This window comes from Oncorhynchus mykiss, chromosome 7 (assembly GCF_057628025.1).
Source record: "Oncorhynchus mykiss isolate SJ-2025 chromosome 7, ASM5762802v1, whole genome shotgun sequence".
NCBI classification, from domain to species: Eukaryota; Metazoa; Chordata; class Actinopteri; order Salmoniformes; family Salmonidae; genus Oncorhynchus; species Oncorhynchus mykiss.
In genome coordinates, this window is record NC_143028.1 from 60621244 (window position 1) to 60647564 (window position 26321).

The window sequence follows — 26321 nt, forward strand, 5'->3', positions numbered from 1 at the left end:
ATAAATTAATAATTTATTTTTTGGTAAATTTTTTGTGGGCAGCCTGGCTTCCCTTGGCAACCATGAATACACGCCACTGAACATTATAAAAATAAATATACATTTTGTGAGTCTACATTGTCATTGGTTTCAGTACTACTTATTCTTTCCCATTACTTACATCACTTCTCTAACTGTGGCATTTAAGATAACAATTTCTATTCTAGGGTCTCAGCACTACAGCTGAAATCAACTGTCAACTTTGGGCCTCTGTCTGCGTGCCAAATGAGCAGACAGTTTGTTCTTCTCACAGTGTGATTTCAGTTTGGGGTTGCTGATCCACAACACTAGTTTCTCATAGTCCAATTTGCGCAACAGGTTTATTTGGATGTTCTGGAAGCTTTGGTAAAACCTGACAGGTGTCAAAGTAATCTTGATCAGGTACACACCTGATCAAGAAGCACACTTAATATATGGTTGATATCCTCAGATGTCCTTGAGATTGAGTGCTTTCCAGACTCTGGCTTCAGCCAACAGTCTTCATCAAATCTCTGCATGAGGTCTGGCTGGTCTCCAATGGTCCTGCTAACTTTATTTGCAATGTCAAACTGGACAAGAGCCTCTTGATGTTGGATGAGGTTTTTTATGAGACGCATATGGTATTCGAAGCCCTTGCATCAAATATATCCGTTACTTCAATGTCAAGGAAAAAACTAAATATGTATTACGTAGGCAACAATTGTCAGTCACTATGATCAACTGAAGATATTATTACATTTAACCTACAAATGTGAGCCTGTGGGACTTGTGCAAACTGTTTTCAACCTATATGATACATCTATGAAGAGTGTAATGATTAACACTGGGATAATAAACAATCAAACAAAAGTAGGCCCGGCACCTGTGGCTGCCGGCCGGGCAGCGGGAATGGAAATAACAGAGAGCACACCCACAAAGTGCCTCGGAAACCTAAAGGTTAGTGTCTCCGTGTGGGTGTGTGTGTGTGTGGTTCTGGTTCAGGCCTCAGGGCTCCATTTTACATGTGCAGCAAAGTGTCTCTGATTCTGGAGAATGTAGCTAGGTGTTCAGGTCTCAGTGTCTGTAAGTAGAGGTGGGGTATAGGGCAAATAGGTTTTGAACCCTTTATAGACTGTCTTCCACACGGCTTTGTGTGTCTGGTAGGGACCCAGGAAGGGTTAGGGGTGGAGCGAGGGGTGTGTCTGGTAGGGACCCAGGAAGGGTTAGGGGTGGAGCGAGGGTTCTGTCTGGTAGCGACCCAGGAAGGGTTAGGGGTGGAGCGAGGTTTGTGTCTGGTAGCGACCCAGGAAGGGTTAGGGGTGGAGCGAGGTTTGTGTCTGGTAGCGACCCAGGAAGGGTTAGGGGTGGAGCGAGGGGTGTGTCTGGTAGGGACCCAGGAAGGGCTAGGGGTGGAGCGAGGGGTGTATCTGGTAGGGACCCAGGAAGGGTTAGGGGTGGAGCGAGGGGTGAGTCTCGTATTGTTGCTGTTGTATGCATTGTGGTCTTCTTTCTGCGAGAGAGCAGCAGGCTGCCCTGAGTGAAGGAGGAGGAGAAGGACCGTCGTCGTGACGAGGCGCTGCGTATGACCGCTCTAAAGGACTCCCCGGAGTAGTAGTACAACAGAGGGTTAACCGCACTGTTGGCCGCCGCTAGACACAGCGTCACCACCAACACCCGCTGCAGTGTCGCCGTAGCAACACAGCCCCACCTGCCCACCACCGCGTGCAGGTGCAGTGAGCGAGCCACGTGATAGGGCAGAAAGCACAGTAGGAATGTGCAGATCACCATGGCGACCAGACGCAGAGACCGGCGCCGGCGCCGACGTCTCCCCTGGTTACGTATCTTGTTCCTGTTCAGGCTACCAGTCAACCCTAATGCTGACGAAATTGTAGCTGTCAGTCGGTGGATGATGCAGCCGTAGCAACCGAGGATGGTGAGGAATGGGATCAGGAAGCCGAATGTCATGCCCACGTAGTTGAGAATGAAGATCATCTTCCAGGAGGCAGGGTTACGTGGCTCGAAGCAGCGTGTTAGTCCCGCCCTCACCCTGGTCCCCGAAAACAGGAATGGGACTGAAGCGCCGCCCACAAACAGCCAAATGCCCAAGCAAGCCAATAAGGCACGAAGGGGCGTGGCCAAGGCTCGATGACGGAGAGGCTTCAGCACGGCCAGCCAACGGAGCACGCTCAGTCCAGTAAGGAAGAGAACGCTGTAGGGAAGAATAGTTAAGACATAGTTTATTAGTTAAATGTCTTTCTGGGCAACCAGTGTCAACTCACATTCTGATAATTAGGTTGTGTGTGTGTGTACTGTACCTGGTGTAGAGGTTGAGATAGAAGCAAAACACACACAGTCGGCAAAGCCAATCAGGGAGGTCCCAGCGAGCGCCTCTGAAGTAGTAGGCCAATCGCAGCGGCAGGGTAAGGGAGAAGCATGCATCTGATAGGGCGAGATTGGTCATGAGGACAGAGGACGCAGACCGTTTGGGCATCAGTCGCAGGAACACAAACAGCGCTCCAATGTTGCTAAGAAACGCCATAGGGAACACCAGTAGGTAGGTGACAGTGTAGGCTCGGTACTTAAAGATCTCGTCATCACCACTACAGGACTGGTTGCTATTCAATGCTGTCGTCGTGTGGTTACCAAGGTGAATGACCACTGGTGGAAGGGTGTAGTCGAGCGAGTGGGACGTTTCAAGCCACGGAGCTGGGGAGAGACACAGAGGCATCATCATAGGCGTAATTATCACTATCACCATAATCATCTTCATCATCATTACCATCATCGTTATTATTACCCTCTTTATCAACACTATCACCCCCATTATCATAATCGCTATCACCATTATCACAGTATTTGATATCGTTGGTATCATGACCATTGACCATCCTTTTAATCATAATCATCATCATTATCAGCAGAATCATTTATATTATGTTATTTAACTGTTAGGGAAAGGTGGCACTATTACCATGTTGCTTAGACCTGCCTAGGACCTAGGTTTTAAGGGTGTGTGGTTGTTTCTGGACAGGACCACCATACCCAAAATAGCACTAGGCATTTACATTGGAATGAGGAAGTGTGTCCTCAGGTGAACACGAGTTATGTTGTTCTGCTCGTCTAGGTCTGTTCGCTGATGCAAATGTTACAAACCACAGGAAAATGATCAGTTATACCTGCCAGCATAAGGCAACGGCTATGTTAACAACAACAAAATCCTATACATACCGTACTACAGTCAAACAGCATTCTGCTGAAAACAAATACTTCAGCCTTATATGTGAGTACAATGACCTCTTCCAAGAGGTCTGGACCTTTATGCCACAGGATGCAGTGTGCTCACCTTATAGTGAGCACACTACAAGTAACTGTTTCAACAGATGTGTGTGAAGCAGCTGCAGTTACTCACTTGTCATTCTGTCAGAACATGCTCCTGCATTCTGTTGAACATCGTTCGTGGGACAAATAGTGTCTGCCTGTCGACCTTTGCTGTGTTGTTATCAAATACTACAGTACTGGTAGATTATTGTTAGAAGACTCTAACTACACACATCTGGAGTCTTCTGAGTATGTCCAGTCAAGACACCCCCGATAATATAAACTATGTCTTCATAAAAAGTCCCTCTTCTCTTCTCTTCTCTCCTCTCCTTTCCTCTTCTCTCCTCAGATACGTCAGTAGTTGTGTTAGTCGGTTTGTTTGAGTCTGAATAGTTTGTGCACTCTTTATGCAGAAGTGGGGGTGGGTTCATGGTGGAGTTCCATGGAACACAAACGGTATGACGACTGGGCAGAGTGCCAACTCAACGACCCGCCTCTCTCTATTTCAAGTTTGAAGATTTAGTTTTCATTTGAACAAGTACAGTGAAATGATAAACTTGCAAGCCTTACCCAACAGTGCAGTATTCAATATAATAATAATAACCAAAATAAATCTAACACGAGAAATAAGAAAGGGAGCTAAGGTTGAAGTAGGAGGTTGGAGTCATTAAAACTTGCTATTCAACCACTCCACAAATTTCTTGTTAACAAACTATAGTTTTGCCAAGTCGGTTAGGACATCTACATTGTGCAAGACACAAGTAATTTTTCCAACAATTGTTTACAGGCAGATTATTTCACTTATAATTCACTGTATCACAAATCCAGTGGGACAGAAGTTTACATACACTAAGTTGACTGTACCTTTAAACAGCTTGGAGAATTCCAGAAAATGTCATGGCTTCAGAAGCTTCTGATAGGCTAATTGACATCATTTGAGTCAATTGGAGGTGTACCTGTGGATGTATTTCAAGGCCTACCTTCAAACTCAGTGCCTCTTTGCTTGGCATCATGGGACAATCAAAATAAATCAGCCAAGACCTCAGAAAAAAACATTGTAGACCTCCACAAGTCTGATTCATCCTTGGGAGCAATTTCCAAACACCTGAAAGAACCACGTTCATCCGTACAAACAATATCATGCAAGTATAAACACCATGGGAACACGCAACCGTCATACCGCCCATGAAGGAGACGAGTTCTGTCTCTGAGAGATGAACGTACTTTGGTGCGAAAAGTGCAAATCAATCCCAGAACAACAGCAAAGGAACTTGTGAAGATGCTGGAGGAAACAGGTACTAAATTATCTATATCCACAGTTAAAAAAGTCCTATATCGACATAACCTGAAAGGCCTTTCAGCAAGGAAGAAGCAACTGCTCCAAAACCGCCATAAAAAAGCCAGACTACGGTTTGCAACTGCACATGGGGACAAAGATCATACTTTTTGGAGAAATGTCCTCTGGTCTGATGAAACAAAAATAGAACTGTTTGGCCATAATGACCATCGTTATGTTTGGAGGAAAAAGGGGGAGACTTGCAAGCCGAAGAACCCCATCCCAACCATGAAGCAAGGTGGTGGCAGCATCATGTTGTGGGGGTGCTTTGTTGCAGGAGGGACTGGTGCACTTCACAAAATAGATGGCATCATGAGGAATGAACATTATGTGGATATATTGAAGCAACATCTCAAGACATCAGTCAGCTAGTTAAAGCTTGGTTGCAAATGGGTCTTCCAAATGGACAATGACCCCAAGCATACTTCCAAAGTTGTGGCAAAATGTCATAAGGACAACAAAGTCAAAGTATTGGAGTGGCCATCACAAAGCCCTGACCTCAACCTTATATACATTTTGTGGGCAGAACTGAAAAGGCGTGTGCGAGCAAGGAGGCCTACAAACCTGACTCAGTTACACCAGCTCTGTCAGGAGGAATGGGCCAAAATTCACCCAACTTATTGTGGGAAGCTTGTGGAACGCTACCCAAAACGTTTGACCCAAGTTAAACAATTTAAAGGCAATGATACCGAATACTAATTGAGTGTATGTAAACTTCTGACCCACTGGGAATGTGATGAAAGAAATAAAAGCTGAAATAAATAATTCTCTCTACTGTTATTCTGACATTTTACATTCTTTAAATAAAGTGGTGATCCTAACTGACCTAATGGTATATTTACTAGGATTAAATGTCAAGAATTGTGAAAACTGAGTTTAAATATATTTGGCTAGTGTGTATGTAAACTTCTGACTTCAACTGTATATACTGTACAGGGTAAATTTACAATGTGCAGGGATACTTTGGTATTTGAGGTAGATATTTACATGTAGGCAGTGATTAGGAAAAGTGACTGGTAGCAGGATAAATAATAATAATAATAATAATAGTATGACAGCAGCATAGTGGGTGGGTGTGTGTGTAGTGGTGCTTGTGTGAGTGTGTGTACAGAGATGGCCGCCTCGCTTCGCGTTCCTAGGAAACTATGCATTTTTTTTAACGTGTTATTTCTTACATTGGTACCCCAGGTCATCTTAGGTTTCATTACATACAGTCGAGAAGAACTACTGAATATAAGAGCAGCGTCAACTCACCATCAGTACGACCAAGAATATGACTTTCGCGAAGTGGATCCTGTGTTCTGCCTTTCACCCAGGACAACGGAATGGATCCCAGCCGGCGACCCAAAAAAACGACTTCGTAAAAGGGGGAAACAAAGCGGTCTTCTGGTCAGACTCCGGAGACGGGCACATCGTGCACCACTCCCTAGCATACTTCTCGCCAATGTCCAGTCTCTTGACAACAAGGTTGATGAAATCCGAGCAAGGGTAGCATTCCAGAGGGACATCAGAGACTGTAACGTTCTTTGCTTCACGGAAACATGGCTCACTGGAGAGACGCTATCGGAGTCGGTGCAGCCAGCTGGTTTCTCCACGCATCGCGCCGACAGAAACAAACATCTTTCTGGTAAGAAGAGGGGCGGGGGCGTATGCTCATGGTTAACGAGACGTGGTGTGATCACATCAACATACAGGAACTCAAGTCCTTCTGTTCACCTGATTTAGAATTCCTCACAATCAAATGTCGACTGCATTATCTACCAAGGGAATTCTCTTCGATTATAATCACAGCCATATATATTCCCCCCCAAGCAGACACATCGATGGCTCTGAACGAACTTTATTTGACTCTTTGCAAACTGGAATCCATTTATCCTGAGGCTGCATTCATTGTAGCTGGGGATTTTAACAAGGCTAATCTGAAAACAAGACTCCCTAAATTGTATCAGCATATTGATTGCGTAACCAGGGCTGGAAAAACCTTGGACCATTGCTATTCTAACTTCCACGACGCATATAAGGCCCTGCCCCGCTCTCCTTTCGGAAAAGCTGACCACGACTCCATTTTGTTGATCCCTGCCTACAGACAGAAACTAAAACAAGAAGCTCCCGCGCTGAGGTCTGTTCAACGTTGGTCCGACCAATCTGATTCCACACTCCAAGACTGCTTCCATCACGTGGACTGGGATATGTTTCGTATTGCATCAAAGAACAACATTGACGAATACGCTGATTCGGTGAGCGAGTTCATTAGAACGTGCGTTGAAGATGTCATTCCCATAGCAACGATTAAAACATTCCCAAACCAGAAACCGTGGATTGATGGCAGCATTCGCGTGAAACTGAAAGCGCAAACCACTGCTTTTAATCAGGGCAAGGTGACCGGAAACATGACCGAATACAAACAGTGTAGCTATTCCCTCCGCAAGGCAATCAAACAAGCTAAGCGTCAGTATAGAGACAAAGTGGAGTCGCAATTCAACGGCTCAGACACAAGAGGTATGTGGCAGGGTCTACAGTCAATCACGGATTACAAAATTAAAACCAGCCCCGTCACGGGATGTCTTGCTCCCAGGCAGACTAAATAACTTTTTTGCCCGCTTTGAGGACAATACAGTGCCACTGACACGGCCCGCAACCAAAACATGCAGACTCTCCTTCACTGCAGCCGTGAGGAAAACATTTAAACGTGTTAACCCTCGCAAGGCTGCAGGCCCAGACGGAATCCGCGCCCTCAGAGCCCTCAGAGCCCTCAGAGCATGCGCAGACCAGCTGGCTGGTGTGTTTACGGACATATTCAATCAATCCCTATCCCTGTCTGTTGTTCCCACATGCTTCAAGAGGGCCACCATTGTTCCTGTTCCCAAGAAAGCTAAGGTAACTGAGCTAAACGACTACCGCCCCGTAGCACTCACTTCCGTCATCATGAAGTGCTTTGAGAGACTAGTCAAGGACCATATCACCTCCACCCTACCTGACACCCTAGACCCACTCCAATTTGCTTACCGCCCAAATAGGTCCACAGACGATGCAATCTCAACCACACTGCACACTAACCTAACCCATCTGGACAAGAGGAATACCTATGTGAGAATGCTGTTCATCGACTACAGCTCAGCATTTAACACCATAGTACGCTCCAAACTCGCCATCAAGCTCGAGACCCTGGGTCTCGACCCCGCCCTGTGCAACTGGGTACTGGACTTCCTGACGGGCCGCCCCCAGGTGGTGAGGGTAGGCAACAACATCTCCACCCCGCTGATCCTCAACACTGGGGCCCCACAAGGGTGCGTTCTGAGCCCTCTCCTGTACTCCCTGTTCACCCACGACTGCGTGGCCTCGCACGCCTCCAACTCAATCATCAAGTTTGCAGACGACACAACAGTGGTAGGCTTGATTACCAACAACGACGAGACGGCCTACAGGGAGGAGGTGAGGGCCCTCGGAGAGTGGTGTCAGGAACATAACCTCACACTCAAAGTCAACAAAACTAAGGAGATGATATTGGACTTCAGGAAACAGCAGAGGGAACACCCCCTATCCACATCGATGGAACAGTAGTGGAGAGGGTAATAAGTTTTAAGTTCCTCGGCGTACACATCACAGACAAACTGAATTGGTCCACCCACACAGACAGCATCGTGAAGAAGGCGCAGCAGCGCCTCTTCAACCTCAGGAGGCTGAAGAAATTTGGCTTGTCACCAAAAGCACTCACAAACTTCTACAGATGCACAATCGAGAGCATCCTGGCGGGCTGTATCACCGCCTGGTACGGCAACTGCTCCGCCCACAACCGTAAGGCTCTCCAGAGGGTAGTGAGGTCTGCACAATGCATCACCGGGGGCAAACTACCTGCCCTCCAGGACACCTACACCACCCGATGTTACAGGAAGGCCATAAAGATCATCAAGGACAACAACCACCCGAGCCACTGCCTGTTCACCCTGCTATCATCCAGAAGGCGAGGTCAGTACAGGTGCATCAAAGCTGGGACCGAGAGACTGAAAAACAGCTTCTATCTCAAGGCCATCAGACTGTTAAACAGCCACCACTAACATTGAGTGGCTGCTGCCAACACACTGACTCAACTCCAGCCACATGAATAATGGGAATTGATGGGAAATGATGTAAAATATATCACTAGCCACTTTAAACAATGCTACCTAATATAATGTTTACATACCCTACATTATTCATATCATATCTATACGTATATACTGTACTCTATATCATCTACTGCATCTTTATGTAATACAGGTATCACTAGCCACTTTAACTATGCCACTTTGTTTACATACTCATCTCATATGTATATACTGTACTCAATACCATCTACTGTATCTTGCCTATGCCGCTCTGTACCATCACTCATTCATATATCTTTATGTACATATTCTTTATTCCCTTACACTTGTGTCTATAAGGCAGTAGTTTTGGAATTGTTAGCTAGATTACTTGTTGGTTATTACTGCATTGTTGGAACTAGAAGCACAAGCATTTCGCTACACTCGCATTAACATCTGCTAACCATGTGTATGTGACAAATAAAATTTGATTTGATTTGATTTGATTTGATGTTTATGTAAGAGTGTCAGTGTAGGCATGATAGGCGGATATACAGCACAACCAGGGATGAAAAGTGACTGTAGCAGGAATATAGAAATACTTTTAGCTATGTACTAATGGTAATATATACATGTAAACAGGATCAATAGTGACCAGTAGCAGGATAAATAGATAAATACCTATGATAATGGCAATCAACAATAAATGAACAGCAGCGTGGTGGTAGTAATAAATGGAATCAATAATAATTTTAGTAGCAGCGTAAGTATAAGGGGGAGCAGTAGTGGTTAGCCGTTTAACAGTCTTATGACCAAGGGTTAGAAGCTTTTTATGAGTCTGTTGGTCTGAGCCTTGATGCACCGGTACTACCTGCTGGACGGGAGCATGGAGAACAGTCCATGTCTCAGGTGGCTGGAGTCTTTGACAATTTTTCAGGCCTTTCTCAGAAACCTCCTGGCATGTAGGTTCTGTCTTCTCTGTCTTTATCTATGTCACCACATAAGCAAGTATGAAGATAACATATTAGAAATTGTTTGACCTTTTTTTGTCAGATGCAAATGTCAGATGCAAATGTACACAGTGAGGGAGAGAGAGAGTTCACCGGTATTGACTGTCATTCCTGCCTCAGGTCAGCTGGTGGGAAATGTGCCAGCTTTCTTTGGAAAGGAATGTGTTTTGGTATTTATTGAAGGTGAAAACTTGGGCTAAGGGCTGACTATTTGGCCGGGCCCTGTGTCATTGTTATTGAGCAGCCGGCAACAAATAAGGGGTTGTCACGACTCCTACCGAAGGTGGCTCCCAATCCTGTTCAGGTGGTGCTCGACGGTCGTCATCACCGGCCTACTAGCTGCCACTGATCCCTTTTCCCCCTTTTCTGTTTATTAGTTGCACCTGTGTTTAGTTAGGATAAATGGTTGGGCTTTATTTACCAGCCGGCCCGCCTGCTGGTTGTGCGGGATTATTTTCAGTGTACGGTTGTACACGACTGTAGGTCACGGTTGTCCATGTGTGTGTATTTTGCTGAACTGTTTAAGTTCCCCGTGTTTGGGGCGTTTGTTTGGGTTGGCGTCGTTTCACCGGTGTGGTGTATTAAAAGTAGCGCTACCCTGAACTCTCTGCTTCCTGCGCCTGACTTCTTCCTCCACTACACCCCGGGCATTACAGGGGTAATAGGCTTAGGTGAGATGATGATCAAGATATCAGAGGTTATGACCCCAGACTTGTAGGCTCCAGTGGGAGATGGGTGCTAGAATGCAAGAGCTCGGGGGTCTGTGAGCAGGACTGTGCACGCGAGGACAAATGGTCCATACAAGTGAGGACGAATGAACGGGGGTGCATCTCTCTATATGTAGCCTACCACAGTATATCGCTGTAGAATGTTGGGGTCACTACACTTATAACCTGGAGTGGATCCTTAAAGGGTACAGTGAGCTGAAATAAGCTAATAAAGGTCCAACAGATTTACCATGACCATCTTCCTTTTAATTGGCTGCCCCGCTCCTGTGACTCTTGGGAAGCTGACCTGACCATACCTTGTCAGGTGGGTAGTGGACCAGTGAAGACACAAAGAGACCCTGCAGCCGCTGGCTCACCAATAGATTAATCTGAGGCACAATGACCAGAGAGAGAGGAACCTGGATTGAGATCTAAACACCTCCTCCTCCATGCTTCATGGTGGGAACCACACATGCAGAGATCATCCGTTCATCTACTTTGCATCTCACAAAGACACGGCGGTTGGAACCAAAAATGTGGACTCATCAGACCAAAGGACAGATTCCCACCAGTCTAATGTCCATTGGTCATGTTTTTTGGCCCAAGCAAGTCTCTTCTTCATATTTGTGTCCTTTATTAGTGTTGTTTTTTGCAGCAATTCAAAAATGAAGGCCTGATTCACGCAGTCTCCTCTGAACTCTACATTTATTTTGGCTGACATTTCTGAGGCTGGTAGTTCTAATGAACTTATCCTCTGCAGCAGAGGTAACTCTGGGTCTTCCTTTCCTGTGGCAGTCCTCATGAGAGCCAGTTTCATCATAGGGCTTGCTGGTTTTTGTGACTGCATTTGAAGAAACTTTCAAAGTTCTTAAAATGTTCCGTATTGACTGACCTTCATGTCTTAAAGTAATGATTGACTGTCGTTTCTCTTAGCTTATTCTTGCTTTAATATGGATTGATATTTTACTAAATAGAGCTATCTTCTGTATACCACCCCTACCTTGTCACAGCACAACTGATTGGCTCAAACGCATTAAGAAGGAAAGAAATTCCACAAATTAACTTTTAACAATGCACATCTGTTAATTGAAATGCATTCCAGGTGACTACCTCATGAAGCTGGTTGAGAGAATGCCAAGAGTGTGCAAAGCTGTCATCAAGGCAAAGGGTGGCTACTTTGAAGAACCTCAAATATAAAATATATTTTGATTTTTTTACACTTCTTTGGTTACTACATGATTCCATGTGTTATTTCATAGTTTTGATGTCTTCACTATTATTTTACAATGTAGAAAATTGTAAAAATAAAGAATACCCTTGAATGAGTAGGTGTGTCCAAACTTTGACTGATACTGTACATGTTGGTTGTTTTTCTCTAGGATGCCCACAGACCTAACAAGATTCATGTGGAGGTCCCCCAGTACCGGTTAAAAACATTTATGGAAGTATATATATGAAGACTGTTTAGTGACAAAAATATGGGGTTCAAATACATGTCAAAAAATATGTTCCATGTAGTGAACATGTTATTCAATGCATTTGCATGCGCTAATAGCAGTAAGGCCAAATGCTTTTTTTTCATCAAATATATAAAAAAATTTTAAAAAAAAATGATACTTCAAGGGGTTTTAAAATTAAAAATAAATTAGTAAAATTATCCTTGGTATGACCTTCTTAAAACAATGTCATATAGCTTGGTAGTACCCCCCATCCTCCCCTGGCTTAGACAGGGCTTATGCTCTTATGGGTTAAGGTGGGGTAGGAGAGGTGGAGAGTGAGACACAGCTCTGTGTATGAGAGGTACTGTATAGAGACTGGGGAGATCATGGCTCCTCAGCTCAAGCTCAGCATGTACACAGAGGAATCAACCGCACTAGAAATGATCAAGACAAGTGGGAATTAATTACAATATGAGTGAGAGACACCAGTCTCTAGTCTATTTTACCATTACCTTATGGGATACCATTATTTTCTTATGGAGTTATCAAGAGTGTAATTCTAAGTTGATTAGTTATTCTAATTTGTTTATGTTTTATTTAACATGCAGTGGTGTTTGTTTTTGAATCACGAAGGAAAGATGATCACATGTTGGCAGGCACTGATAAGGGTGGAGAGATGTGGTTTAGTGAGGAAGGGGGCCGAGGTTAAGGGAGAAGAAACAGTTTATTGCCCGCGTCACTTAATTTCCTGCCTAGCAACAAAGATGCAATGTTTAGAGAGAAGGAGGAGATTTCACCCCAAATTGGGGTATATATACTACCACTGGTGGATGACCCAATTAGTGAATAAACTTGGTTTAAGCTTTACTAATTGTCCGTGAGTTTTACTAGGTTCATTTAGAACCTAACAAGTGTTACAAAATCCTCTTCTTACACTAGTATTCCCATAATTATCCACAATGCTTCACCTGAGCCTACCAATCATATATCTTCTGTGCCCAGAGTTGAGGGACAGATGTCTTATTTCCCCTCTTTCCTCATCTGCCCAAACAGGACTTCCTGTAGCTCAGGAAACTACAGATGAGCCACAGGGCCTCCAGGTCAGTGTTCTAGGGGTCAGCTGCTGCTGTAAACAACGGATGCCCACTCTTCCCTCCTGTCCTGTAATTTTCTTTTCAGCATAACCCAGGTACGACTGTCTGTGCTCCATTCTACCAGTTCAACATTTACTTTTCATCTTCTCATCATCTACCCCTTGTTCTGTGTCTTTCTGTTTCTCTGTGTGTGTGTGCAGCAATGTTCCCTCTAAACTGCGTGCCTGTGTAGCTCTCCCGGGGCTGTGGTGTGGATGAATAATTTCCCCATTCGTTTGAGTTGAGTTGTCCCCATTAGTTAACACTATCAACACTTCGCTTCACTGTTGGAATTGTGATTAAATCAAAGCAATATTAACCCCTTTCAATGTAGACTAAACAAACTATGCAAGACTTACTATGCAAAACTCAGTGGCGTGTATTCATGGATGCCAAGGGAAGCCAGGCTTCCCCAAAAAATAGACAAATACAATTTTTTTATAAAACGTAATGTAATTTTAGTCTCTCTGTGTTTCATAATTTTCCTTCAATTCACAAGAGGCTGAATGTATCTCACAGGAGAAAGCATCTGAGCGAGTGAAACAGCGCCCCTCTGTCTCTCTACATGTAGGCCATCTATCTGATCCTGTCTGGTCCAAACCAGTATGACATTGCTTTTGTTTACCCATAAATGGCCATATGACCTTTGAAATGTTTGAATCCTTCTTGATGTGGAATGTGATTTGTGGATTAAAATAAAGTATTTAAAATGTGTGTCTGTATTTATTTTGTAGTCCTACATAGGGACTACTGTTGTGCAGTGTCTTATATGGCTCTTCTCCCACCAGATAGCAAACGTGCACGCTCTCTGAGTGCAGTGGATACCTCGCATACCTCCACTCGGCTACACAAACCAATGACTGACCTCTCAATCAGAGAACTTCAATCACTCCTGAAAAACCTACAGGGGAAGAGTATGAGCTATTAATTTCTTATGCATTTTAGTTTTGGTTCTTTAATAGGACTGTCCAAATCAGTTAACCAGTGCATGTATTACTATAATGACGCACTGCAAGTCTATTGTCAGACCTGAAAATAAAGCAGTGAAGTGTTGCATATACACTTGATTTAAATCAAGATTGGGATTCCTAAGAAAGGTGGCTGAGTTTGTCTCTGTGATTCATTCTAATGGAGAACACTAATAATTAAGATTAATTTGACTTGATGTTGATTACAGTAACATGGATTCCTCCAAGTTCTTACAACAGAGGCCAGATGGCTGATATCCAGCGTTACCATGGTGACCTCCATCCACGCTCATCACAGGGACTCAGGTAAGAGTCTGACCTCTTAATGTAAAAATTACAAATGGCCTTTGTCAATGTATGAGACCTATAGAAAAAGCATTGTCTCAATCAGTTTTTGACAGATACAAAATCTTGGTGTATCACCGTTATCAATTTATACTCCATACAGTACATTCAGCATTCATTCGATAGGGCATATCCAATTTATACAGATTAGTTTTTGGGAAATTCCAACTGTCTTTGTGTCTGACATGAAAAACTCAGGCCCTGAACATCTGAAAAGACTTTCAAATGTCTCTTCAGGACTTGGTCTTTTACCAAATATGGCTATCTTCTGTATATCAACCCTACCCTGTCACATCACAAATGATTGGCTCAAACGTATTAAGAAGGAAAGAAATTCCACAAATTGACTTTTAACAAGGCACACCTGTTAATTGAAATGCGAGGTGACTACCTCATGAAACTGGTTGAGAGAATGCCAAGAGTGTGCAAAGCTGTCATCAGGGGCAAAGGGTGGCTACTTTGATAAATCTCATATAAAATATATCTTTTTAACACTTATTTGGTTACTACATTGTTCCATATGTGTTATTTCATAGTTTGCCTTCACTATTATTTTACAATGCAGAAAATAGTAAAAATAAAGAAAACCCTGGAATGAGTATGTGTGTCCAAACTTTTGACTGGTACCACATATTATTTTAAATGTATATATATTTTTTAAATATATTTTCCATCTTTATTATTTCCCCCTAACTCGACCACCCCTCGCCTAATTGGTGTAACCTAATGGACAACAGTACTTAGGCTTCCACTTCCAGCTTTTTCATACTACATAACTTTCATGGACAGTATATTTTACATTAGTTATCTTTTGTTTGTTTTTAGTCTCAGCCTTCAGCTACCCTAAACCCCTCCCACTATCTCTGAAGACCATCCAGTTTGTAGCTGCCATATATTTTTCTACTGTGCTGTTTCACAAAAGTTCTGAACCTTTCTATTCTCATAGTTTCTACAGATTGTAAATGAAAGATAAATACATTTTCTAAGTGTATTATTGATCAATTGACTAGGACTTTTTAAATCACTCAGCAGTGCTATTTGCAGAGTTGGCTCTCTAATTAACCTGCAACCAAAAACAAGCTACATATGGGAAGTACCAAAACAAGTGATCTAATGATTCGGTCTCTTCGCAGCAAAATCTGCAGAGCTGGAATGGTTGTATACACATAACATTATATTGGTTGCAAGCATTTTGTATAATCATTTAAATTGAAAAACTAAAGTTTTGAATCTGGCGTCGTTTTGTATATCAATTCACAAACCAAGTGCCATGGAATCGGTACATCGAAAATCTCCTCCCAACTATTTTGCAACCTGTATGGCAGCTGTCAATTTTTTGTTCCTTAAATTAAAACGGGTATACTTTATGTATCACTTTTTTTTTTTGCCAGTTTTAGTATTTAATGCAGGGCACATGGTTTGATATTTTTGTGTCAGTACAATTTATTATGCGAGAAATGTCAGTGGAAACGCTTTTATGGGCAAATATTTATATTATAACCATCACATTGAAGTAAACTTGGGAGTCACACGATGACATGTTGTGTGGTCCTCCCATTATGACTCATCAGGAAACCATGCATTTTATTAGTCTACAGAAGAAAGTTATGATGAACTTCAAAGGAGGTGAAAGTGCAAGGTGATGAGCTTGATGCTCCTTTCCAATAAATATTGAGGTTCTTATTCTGGTGACATGATCACTGATGATTGGCTGCTGTTTGACAAATAAAAATAATCTTGCTCTTTTGTCCATAATAATCTGATCACATAGGCTATGCTCTCACTGTATCTGTGAGCTGTTGGCTAGAGCCATTTGCCAACACCAGAGATGGCACACTCACTATATCACGGAATAACATATTTTGTGAGAAAGCCATCAGTAGAGTTGAACGTGATGGAAACCCATTTAACTTGTATTTTTTATTCGCTACATGGGAATTTAACCACAAAATACATAGCCTTTTATCCCCAACAAGTCAATTTGATAGAAACACGTCAAAAATTGGAATGGATGAGGAGTGTAGGTTGGATAAGGATTTGTTTCTTGTTGGGCTGCATTTTTAAATAAGGATGTGTATCTGGGAAACCCGTTTGAGGTATCGAAGAAGGTGAAGCATGTTTTGGGAAAAGTGGAATCAATCGGAGTGACCAGGAGTGGGTTTTTGCTGGTTAATTGTGTCACTGAAGAGCAGAAGAAGAATGCATTGGGAATCACAAGAATGTCAAATTCTGAAGAATTATACTTTGAACTGAAGGAGTAGAGCACCTGTTAAAATTCATAGCCGGGGTGTCGATGGAAGTAGATATTGAATTCTTCAAGAGAATCCAAGTTGTGGTTGGTGCTCGTCATCTGAAACGCATGGTGAATGGAGAAAAAGGAAGCAAGTCTATTGGTTCTTTAGTTTTTTGATAAAGAGCACATCCCCACACATATAAAGTTAGGTTATGTAAAGTATGCAGTAAGAGCATTTGTCCACAAACTACTACAATGCAATAACTTTAAAGGATTTGGCCATGTTGCAAATGTTTGCAGGCGGAAGGAGTGTATTGAAAATCAAAGTGAAGAAGGTCAGTGTTGCAACTGTGGTGGGGATCATGATCCAGAGTTATTGGAGTGCCCCGTAAAGGTGAGAATAGAATCTCCTACGGGCAGTCGAAATAATTGAGAACGCAAGTGGCGCTAGTGTTGATGATATGGTAGTGAATATGCCCCAACCATTAGTGAATGTTTGTCAAACGAGAATCGTCAGAAAAGTGTTTGGGCCTGAAATAATTCTCAGTGGAAGACCTGCAAGGGGTACTGGCAAGGGAAGAAGTACCGCCCTCCCAGGCCAAAGACTCAATCATGGACACTCTTACTGACAGTTGTGGATGCTTTTAGTGATGTATTGTTGTCTCTACCATCTTGCCCTTTCTGCTGTTGTCTGTGCCCAATAATGTTTGTACCCTGTTTTGTGCTGCTGCCATGTTGTTGTCATGTTGCTACCATGCTATGTTGTTGTCTTAGGTCTGTCTTTATGTAGTGTTGTCTCTTGTCGTGATGTGTGTCCTGTCCTATATTTGTATTTAATTCATTGTTATTTTTCATCCCAGCCCCCTTCCCCGCAGGAGGCCTTTTGCCTTTTGGTAGCCCCTCATTTTGAATAAGAATTTGTGACTGACTTGCCTAGTTAAAAAAATATATTTTATTTTTTATTAACAGAAGTATAATTAATTTTGGTTAGTTTTTTTTGCGCATATTGTTTTTATGCCGATTTTATAATATTTGCATGAAAATCTGTTTCCAACTGGATCGAAACCTAGCTAATGAGACCAAAGCTAAAACTACATTTCCCATGCACCCCATGTAGTCTTGTTTTTGTGAGCGCAAGCAATTCGACCAGATTCGATGCAATCACACACCTCCCAAGCTTTGTGTGTGGAACAGGATATTTTGCTACCTTGAACGGTGAGTATTATTGCAATGAATTGTCCTATTAAACACCCATCGTGTTAATATACAGATTTTGTTTTAGTTGTAAGTGGCTGGGTGTAATTTGTGGAACGTTCCAACAGGAATCTGTTCCAAAAACTTCGTAAAGTACAAGGTTGCCAACAAACGCATACAAAGTAGCATTATCAATTCAACTAGCTAACTAGCTGCCGAATAGGCATCAACTCACCACAACTTATTCTGAATGTTTGTCCATAGGCTACCATAGTGAGGAATTTTCGGAATAAACGTTGTGCGTGAAAAACGTAATTAAATAGCCCACACCCGACCCGGTATCTGATTATGCCGCTGTACAACTTTGTATGCGTTGTTTGTTGGCAACCTTGTTATTTACGAAGATTCCTGTTGGAATGTTCCACAAATTATACTCACCCGTTGTAAAATAGCTACTTAGCACTGTCAGTGACTGCCCTGCGTATTGTGTCAAAATAGCAAGGCTGTCAAAACGCTTTCTCAGAACACATCAACTCTTCAAGTTAACGGTTTATGCCTGGCTGGAGCGATAAAGCAATCTCTCATGGGTATTACAAAGACTAGTTGGGTTAAAGTTTGTATGGTATAATTAAGCAATAAGGCCCGAGGGGGTGTTGCATATGGCCAACATTCCGCGGTTAAGGGCAGTTCTGAACATGACGCAACGCGGATTGCCTGGATACATTCCTTAGTCATGGTATATTGGCCATATATCACAAACTCCTGAGGTGCCATTTTGCAATTATTAACTGGTACCAACGTAATTAGAGAAGTACAAATACATTTTTTGTCCTACCCCTGGTATACGATCTGATATACCACAGCAATCAGCATTCAGGGTTCGAACCACCCAGTTTATAATATTTTCTTCACTCAACAAGTGGACATTTTATATTTAGGGTGGGGTTACTAAAATAAACACTAACTTCCTTGCTGTTATATCTTGTGAAACATTCATGGTTCCTGTCAGTACTTTGTTTATTTCACACATACATTTGCACAACCCTAGCTGATAGCAAATCAGCTGAAATGACAACTAGTAGGCCTGACCTTCACAGACCATTGACCAAAAAACATGATTCATGCATTTTTTGGTATCACCACTTTGGCTATCACATGTAGGCTAATGCTTGTGCTATGTTGGGTCTGGCAGCCACAGCCTGTTAATGTAAAATCCATTGCTTACCCTTCAAGATTAGTTGCCGTTCACATTGATGTTAAAATCCATAGCAAGGCTGGTTGAACACAGAATTAGACCATTAGATTGCTAATTAACTACCATTATCGACCCCCAGCAGCACAGGCAGGCTATGAAGGCACACCAGTTAGGAATACCAGTCAGCACGCAAGAGGTTTCAGAGAGAGGCAGACAACAGATATCACTGGGCCTGGTGCATCTTGAATTGAACTTCTCTCTGGATTTGTCCTGGTAACTAACATCAGCCATGTAATGGCCCAGAACCACCCTGTCTGCTTAGTTTGGGCCTACCAGGGAAGGCCCTTGAGGATTTGTGTGTGTTTGAAGCTTCTATGTGTTTACATATGAGTCAGCGCATTGGCACGCTCTTAGCTCCTGGTTTGATGATTAGTCCCACCTACCCCCATGGCTGAGTGGAGTTGTTGCTTTGGTTACACATTTCCCTTAACTTGCACTAATGTGGTCAAAGGTTCCGTGACTGGCATTATATTAACTTAGTGCGACAGGATGTTTTGTATGTGTGCCTCTTATTGGCTTTCGTGTGGTTTTAGAACAAAAGACTCAGAGTAGGCCTGAATTCGCCCTGCATTGACTCCAAAATCTACCTGATTGCATACAAATTAGGTCTGTGTTTGAACCAAACAAACATTTTGGTATTGCTGCAGGGCAAACTCCGAAAGTGATAGTAGATTAAGTGAATATCTTCTGTTCTTTGTTTTCTTTTTGATTTCAAATAATTGGTGAGTGGTTTATTTATAGAGGGGGTCAGCAGCAAGTAAACGCTCTCCCTCTCTCTTTCTCTGTGATTTTTAGATCTGAAGAACTGCTAGGGTGAACTTTGACTTGAGACTTTTGATCTAAAAGCCGGTTATCTTTCTTTTCGTTCAGGCAGGTAAACAGATGAAAATAGTGGGGGAAGAGAGCAACGTCTACTGAAGAAATAACCAAGACACATTCCCTCGGCAGTCTGCAAGGCCATGCCTCATAGAAGTCTCTGCATATAGGAAGAACTGTGTTGTGACTGGTGTGTCAATCAGGGGACTCCTGCTTTACTTTTAAAGTCACTTTATCAAATTTAAGGGATTTCTTATAACCCATTTCACTGGGGGACTGTTGAACAATAACCACAATGTACCAAGTGGTACCAGGAGGTGCAGGGGGCACAGTTACCAATGCTACACCTATCAAACAGAAACTAAAAAGGGATGCTCGTCCCCTAGTTGTAGCAAGTGTCTTAGGCTTGGTGCTGGTGATTGCTGCGGTGACCGCATGGTGCTATTACATTGGTTCTCTGCGCAAGGCTGAACTGCTTAAGACAGAACTTCTGGACCTCAACAAGGATGGCTACATCATTCGCAACCAGGCAGGGGCTATTGTCTTCAGGATGTCTTTCAGGTTTGTGATTCACTTCAGTATAGGACATCATCAATCAGTATTCATTAACGAACCGTTACTATTAATCATTATAGAAAGTGTGTTAGGTGTGCTTTGAGAATTTCTTTCTAATTATATACCTGTATCCAATTCAAATTAATCTACTGGGGAATGGAAAGCATGCTTGCCTCCTAATCTGGTACAGTTCCCCTTTAAATCATGTCTAGTTTGGTTATTTTTAATCTCAGAAACAATATAAGCTTATTCAGGTATTTATATTTTAAATTGCCAAATGTAATCATAAATCAACTGCTCTAACATGAATATAGCCTGAGACTTGAATGCAAAGTAATGTGCTATGTAACTGATCATTCTTCTCTAAATGTTGAATGACAGGTCTGGCACCCTGGACTTAGACTCGTGTTCTAAGGAGGGGGAGATACTGAGCTGCGGGCGCACCAGTGATAGGAAACTCAAGTTTTTCATCCAGACTGTATTTGACAATACAGTCCAATGTTACCGTGTGCGTTGGGAAGAATTAGTTCCCAGCCTGCCCGTGGAGCACGCCATGACCTATAACGTCTCGCACTGGTATGGTGGAGCCGAAACTGCCATACAGCATTGGCCTATATCCATCTCCGGGCAGCAGGCACCCAAACCCTTTGTCACCAGTGATATCTACTCAAACCGAAATGGCTTTGGGGGCATCTTGGAACGCTACTGGCTCTCATCCAATGCCACGGCCATTAAGATCAATGACTCTGTGCCGTTTCATCTTGGCTGGAACGACACAGAGAAGACCATGTACTTCCAGGCGAGGTACCATGACACCCCTTACAAGCCAAACCCTGGTGAGGCACCTTGTGCTGAACTCAGCTACAGAGTCTGTGTGGGCTTGGATGTCACATCCATTCACAAGTACATGGTGCGCAGATACTTCAACAAGCCCAACAAGGTGCCTTCCAAAGCCATGTTCCGCCATCCCATCTGGTCCACGTGGGCGCTACACAAGACTGACATAGACCAAGAGAAACTGTTGAAGTTTGCTGCCAACATCCGCAAGCATGGCTTCAACTGTAGCCACCTGGAGCTAGACGATCGCTACACAAACCGCTATGGGGAATTTGATTTTGACTTGGCCAAGTTTCCTAACGCTACAGCCATGTTCCAGAAGCTCAAAACAGACGGATTTCTGGTCTCTCTCTGGACACACCCTTTTGTCAACTATGACTCTGAGAATTTTCACACCTGTGTAGAAAGAGGGCTTTTTGTCAGAGAACCTACAGGTCGTCTTCCGGCTTTGGTAAGCTGGTGGAACGGCATCGGGGGCATTCTAGACTTTACCAACCCAGAGGCCCGTGATTGGTTCGCCTCCCACCTGCGGTCTTTACGATCCAAGTACGGAGTGTCCTCCTTCAAGCTGGACGCGGGTGAGACAAACTACTTGCCCTGGCAATTCAGCACAAAAACACCCCTTCGCGACCCTAGCACGTTCACCCGTCGCTACACAGAGATGGCTATTCCTTACAATGAGCGAGCCGAACTGCGTTCAGGCTACCAGTCCCAGAACATCTCCTGCTTCTTCAGGCCCATTGACCGGGACTCTGTTTGGGGCTATGAGCTAGGCCTCAAGTCCCTTATTCCCACCGTGCTTACCATCAGCATTCTCGGCTACCAGTTCATCCTACCGGACATGATCGGTGGCAATGCCTATCTGAACCGCACTGATGGTGAGCGCACTTTACCGGACCGTGAGCTCTACATCCGCTGGCTGGAGCTGTCGGCTTTTATGCCCTCCATGCAGTTCTCCATCCCCCCCTGGGAGTATGATAACGAGGTGGTGGAGATTGCCCGGAAGTACACTGCTATCCATGAGAGCATAGTGGCCCCACGGGTTTTGGAACTTGCTGGGGAGGTGCTGGACACAGGAGACCCCATCATACGACCTCTGTGGTGGATCGCCACTGGCGACGAGACTGCTTATAAGATTGACTCCCAGTTCCTGATAGGGGATGACCTCATGGTGGCGCCAGTACTGGAGCCTGGAAAGCAGGAGAGGGACATCTATCTCCCGGCTGGACACTGGCGGAGCTACAAGGGAGAACGGTTTGATATTAAGGAGCCTCTGCACCTTACAGACTATCCGGTAGATCTTGATGAAATTGCTTACTTTGTCTGGGTTTAGTGAAGAGGGTTACAAGGCTGGACAGCTTAGCGGGTGGGCCTGCATGCATTTGTTTATAGTATTTTCTCTGAAGTCGGGGCTCACAGCACATTTGTGTTCTTGTAAATTTAGAATCACTATTATTGAAGAAATATCAAGGCGAAACCTTTCCTGCTTGCTCAAACATGTGCCTTTGCAATAACCCAGGAATGTAGCAGAGGAGGCAGGTGGGAGGAGCTATAGGAGGACGGGGTCATTGTAATTACTGGAATGGAATTAATGGAACGGAGTCAAGCCTGGTTTCCATATCTGTGTTTACCGTTCCATTTATGCCATTCCACCCATTACATTGAGCCCATCTTCCTATAGACCCTCCCACCAGCATCCTCTGGAAAGTAGATATGTTTATGCATCATGAGAGACATGACCCAAACATTTATTCAGCATGACATAACAGTCGACTATTAACAGAATAGTCATCGGCTGTCTTTTAGACATTTTTAAGGGCTGATATTTGAATGCTTTCATGTTTTATTTATGAGTCAACACACTAAGAAGGGAAGAAGTATATTTTGATGTGAAAATGCCTTGTATACTTACATATATGTTAATGATTTTTTGGTTTTGCTGATATTTTTGTTATTGTGTCAATGCACTTAACAATACAGTGTGTAATTGTTCAGTCAGTGGTTGTTCTGTTAAGGTTCTCGCCACTCTGAAATCAAAAGAAGCTGCACAAACTATCCATTTAATTTGGTGTCACTTTTTAATATTATACCCTCAACCTTTGGCTAAATAGTCTTTACATTTCAGGCTTCATTGAGAGGACTTGAAATGGGTGCTATTCCATTTTTGTTTAAGCAGGCAATAATGAAATAATCCAATATGTAAGATGCTATGAGATCTGAGTGAACTGAACTTTGAACTGGAACCACTGTGTGTGACATATGTCAAATATCCATCCAGACTGTCCTAAATGCCATTTAACAAGTAATATACTGCCACATTTTCAGCATGATTTATGACTGCATGAATTATACTTCTGACAGATATTTGAATGTCAATACTCTTTGTAATTGTTATATTGCTAAATGTTTTTACTGTTTTGTTAGCCAGTCCTTGGAGACCTTAAAGATTGAACCTGTGTACGTTCACCATGTCGCGGTAATATGAACTCTTAGGTCACCTAGGGGTCATTGTTTTTACTGGCAGAAGCTTCTCCATAACATCCCTGCTTATTTATAGCAGTTCTCATATCGACCTTTAGTCTCGACCGTCATCGTCTATGTCTAGCACTATTACCTTACAAGAGTAGATCTATGGTCTCCTGAAAGACTCGCTGGAACTAGCCTAAGTGTTTTCCACTTTTGGTACATACAAAACAAGAACATCAAGATGCTGACAGACTTCTCTTTGAATTTCAGAGCACTCTTTACCCATGACAGGAGATTTTGTATGCAAGCCAAAAACATGAGTGAAATAGCAACAGTTTGCAGGGACTGTCATTGCAGATGAAACCGCTTTGATTAATTTTTATATTTAGTACCTTTTTATTATATATTTTTCTAGTGAACAGCATAATATAGTAATTTGGGCCAAAAGCACAATATGCGATGGCTTGTCAATACACGTTCAGCATTATGTGACCTGGAACAGATTAGATTGACAAATTACATTGTTTGTATGTGGGAGAGTTATTGTGAGGGTCTCCCACCACCATAAAGTCAAGCAGTCTGATTTGCAGTTGTATTTGCTTGCATCACATTGTTCTCCATGAGTGTGTGAACAGTGAAGGCTATGGTAAAGCTAGTTTTATAACAATGTGAGGTTCAAAAGAGTAAAGTATCAATGTATTGTTAGTCAGAGAAAGGTACGCACTGATATAGCAATGAATGTATGGCTCATGGCCTCAAAGGATGGGTTGGGAAAACTTCTCCACTTTATTTTTAATTTTTTTTTTTTTTTTTTTTCTCGCTTCTTACTGATTTGTGACACTCGAGTCCTTTTCCTTTAGGAGGATAGCTTTGGAAATGCCTTTTTATAGCCTCAGTGTATGTTAATCAATTTCATTGGTTTTTTTCTAAGCCAGATACAACACAAAAAACATTTCAATCTACACACGACTACAAAAAGCTACTGTGTAAAATTATATGTGGTTACATATTGCTAGTGGAGGTAGGCCTACTGAACTGTGCCATTCAAGAACATCAAATTGCTGACAATTTAAGTTAGCTAAGCAGAAAGACCGGTACCCCCAGCTACTATGTTGCATCCCTTGTTGCCAATTTGGCAAAAGGCAACGCAAATCTGTAAAGCTACAGAAATGTGAGTTTGTTTCAATGACGTAAGTAAGGACATCTTTGGACCTTCGGTATCATTTTGATGTAAAAATACATTTTGTCATTCAGTATCTTGCTGAAATGTTGTAAAGTTATATATCCTAATGCTGAATTTCAAGGACCACCACCAGCTTTGTTGAAAATGCTTAGACATGGTTGTGTTCTTTTAATACATTTTTTAAAGGCAAATTTTATTTTAAAGGCTTATGTTATCAGGGACATTGAGTAGGTTTTAATATATACTGAACAAAATATAAATGCAACATGCAACAATTTCAAACATTTTACTGAGTTAGTACATATATGAAAATCAGTCAATTGAAATTCATTTTGGCCCAGCCAATCAGAATGAGTTTTTTTCCCCACAAAATGGCTTTATTTCAGACAGAAATACTCACCACCCCACTCAGACAATCCCGTAGGTGAAGAAGCCAGATGTGGAGGTCCTAGGCTGGCTTGGATACACGGGATCTGCGGTTGTGAGGCCGGTTGGACATACTGCCAAATTCTCTAAAACAACGTTGGAGGCAGTTTATGGTAGAGCAAATAACATTAAATTCTCTGCCAGCAGCTCTGGTGGACATTTCTGCAGTCAGCATGCAAGTTGCACACTCCCTCAACTTGAGACATCTGTGACATTGTGTTGTGACAAAACATATGCTTTTTGTGTGTATGGAACAACTCTGGGATTATTATTTTTCAGCTGATGAAACATGGGACCAACACTTTACATGTTGCATTTATATTTTTGTTCAGTGTTGTTGCCATGGTGATGATCTACTCATATGACTGTAGTACAGTATTGCCACAGTTGCCTTTCATTGTGATGTTGACATGTCACACTAACTCTCAAGTTTTTGTGATTAGTAACTACTCCAATTTAACCTGTATTTCTAGGAACAATACAATGGAAGTCATGTTGCCTTTGTCTTCAATGCATAGCCTGGATTGTGTTTATTCATATGACTAAAATGTACAATGATAATCTTTAATTTGCTTGAATTTTATAACTGTCTGTTGTTTTTCCCCTTATGTTTACGTTGTGGCAAATAATATAAACATTTAATGATGGTAAATTATCTGCCTTTGTATTTGAATGGTACAGTAATACATGTCCAGTGTCAGAAACGTGTGTCTGCTGCTTCGCCAACAGAATGATCAAACCTCCAACCTTCTGCAACCTTAGAAGAATTGGCCGCAGAAGCAGATTTCTCCACCGTTCCCCGTTGAATAAGATCCCCTTAGGGAGACACCTTTTGTAGCTTTCAGTGACCCAGCCCATCATGGGCTGATAATGGCAAAGCAATGAAGCAATTCTACAGGTTACATGGAGGCTACCTCGGATCAATACATCATCTCGTAGTTTGGGATTAGAGGGGAGGGCCACGGAGTGAGGGGATGGTAAAGATGGCTGGACAGGGTAACTGCAATAAGAGAATCTTAGATAAAGAGGCTGACATAAT

At 42.7% G+C, this 26321-nt stretch overlaps 2 protein-coding genes across 4 annotated transcripts; one reads left to right on the forward strand and one right to left on the reverse strand.

Annotated features, from left to right (window-relative positions):
• On the reverse strand, window positions 1-19327 carry LOC110529003 (cysteinyl leukotriene receptor 2-like). 2 transcript variants are annotated; one of them, XM_090241589.1, is made up of 3 exons: window positions 18970-19327; window positions 2313-2703; window positions 1-2206 (listed from the first exon to the last, which is right to left on the reverse strand). In XM_090241589.1, exons 2-3 carry the CDS (start codon window positions 2534-2536, stop codon window positions 1123-1125), a joined length of 1308 nt encoding a protein of 435 aa, XP_090097715.1. In that variant the 5' UTR covers window positions 2537-2703; window positions 18970-19327; the 3' UTR covers window positions 1-1122. The 2 variants fall into 2 exon arrangements, with proteins under 2 accessions (XP_090097715.1, XP_021466829.3); XM_021611154.3 differs by lacking the exon at window positions 18970-19327 and adding an exon at window positions 3407-3788.
• On the forward strand, window positions 17639-25934 carry myorg (myogenesis regulating glycosidase). Of its 2 annotated transcripts, none has more exons than XM_021610247.3 (3): window positions 17639-17765; window positions 19870-20376; window positions 20752-25934. In XM_021610247.3, exons 2-3 carry the CDS (start codon window positions 20111-20113, stop codon window positions 22538-22540), a joined length of 2055 nt encoding a protein of 684 aa, XP_021465922.1. In that variant the 5' UTR covers window positions 17639-17765; window positions 19870-20110; the 3' UTR covers window positions 22541-25934. The 2 variants fall into 2 exon arrangements, with proteins under 2 accessions (XP_021465922.1, XP_021465924.1); XM_021610249.3 differs by lacking the exon at window positions 17639-17765 and adding an exon at window positions 19411-19721.
• The last annotated feature ends 387 nt before the right edge of the window (window positions 25935-26321 follow it).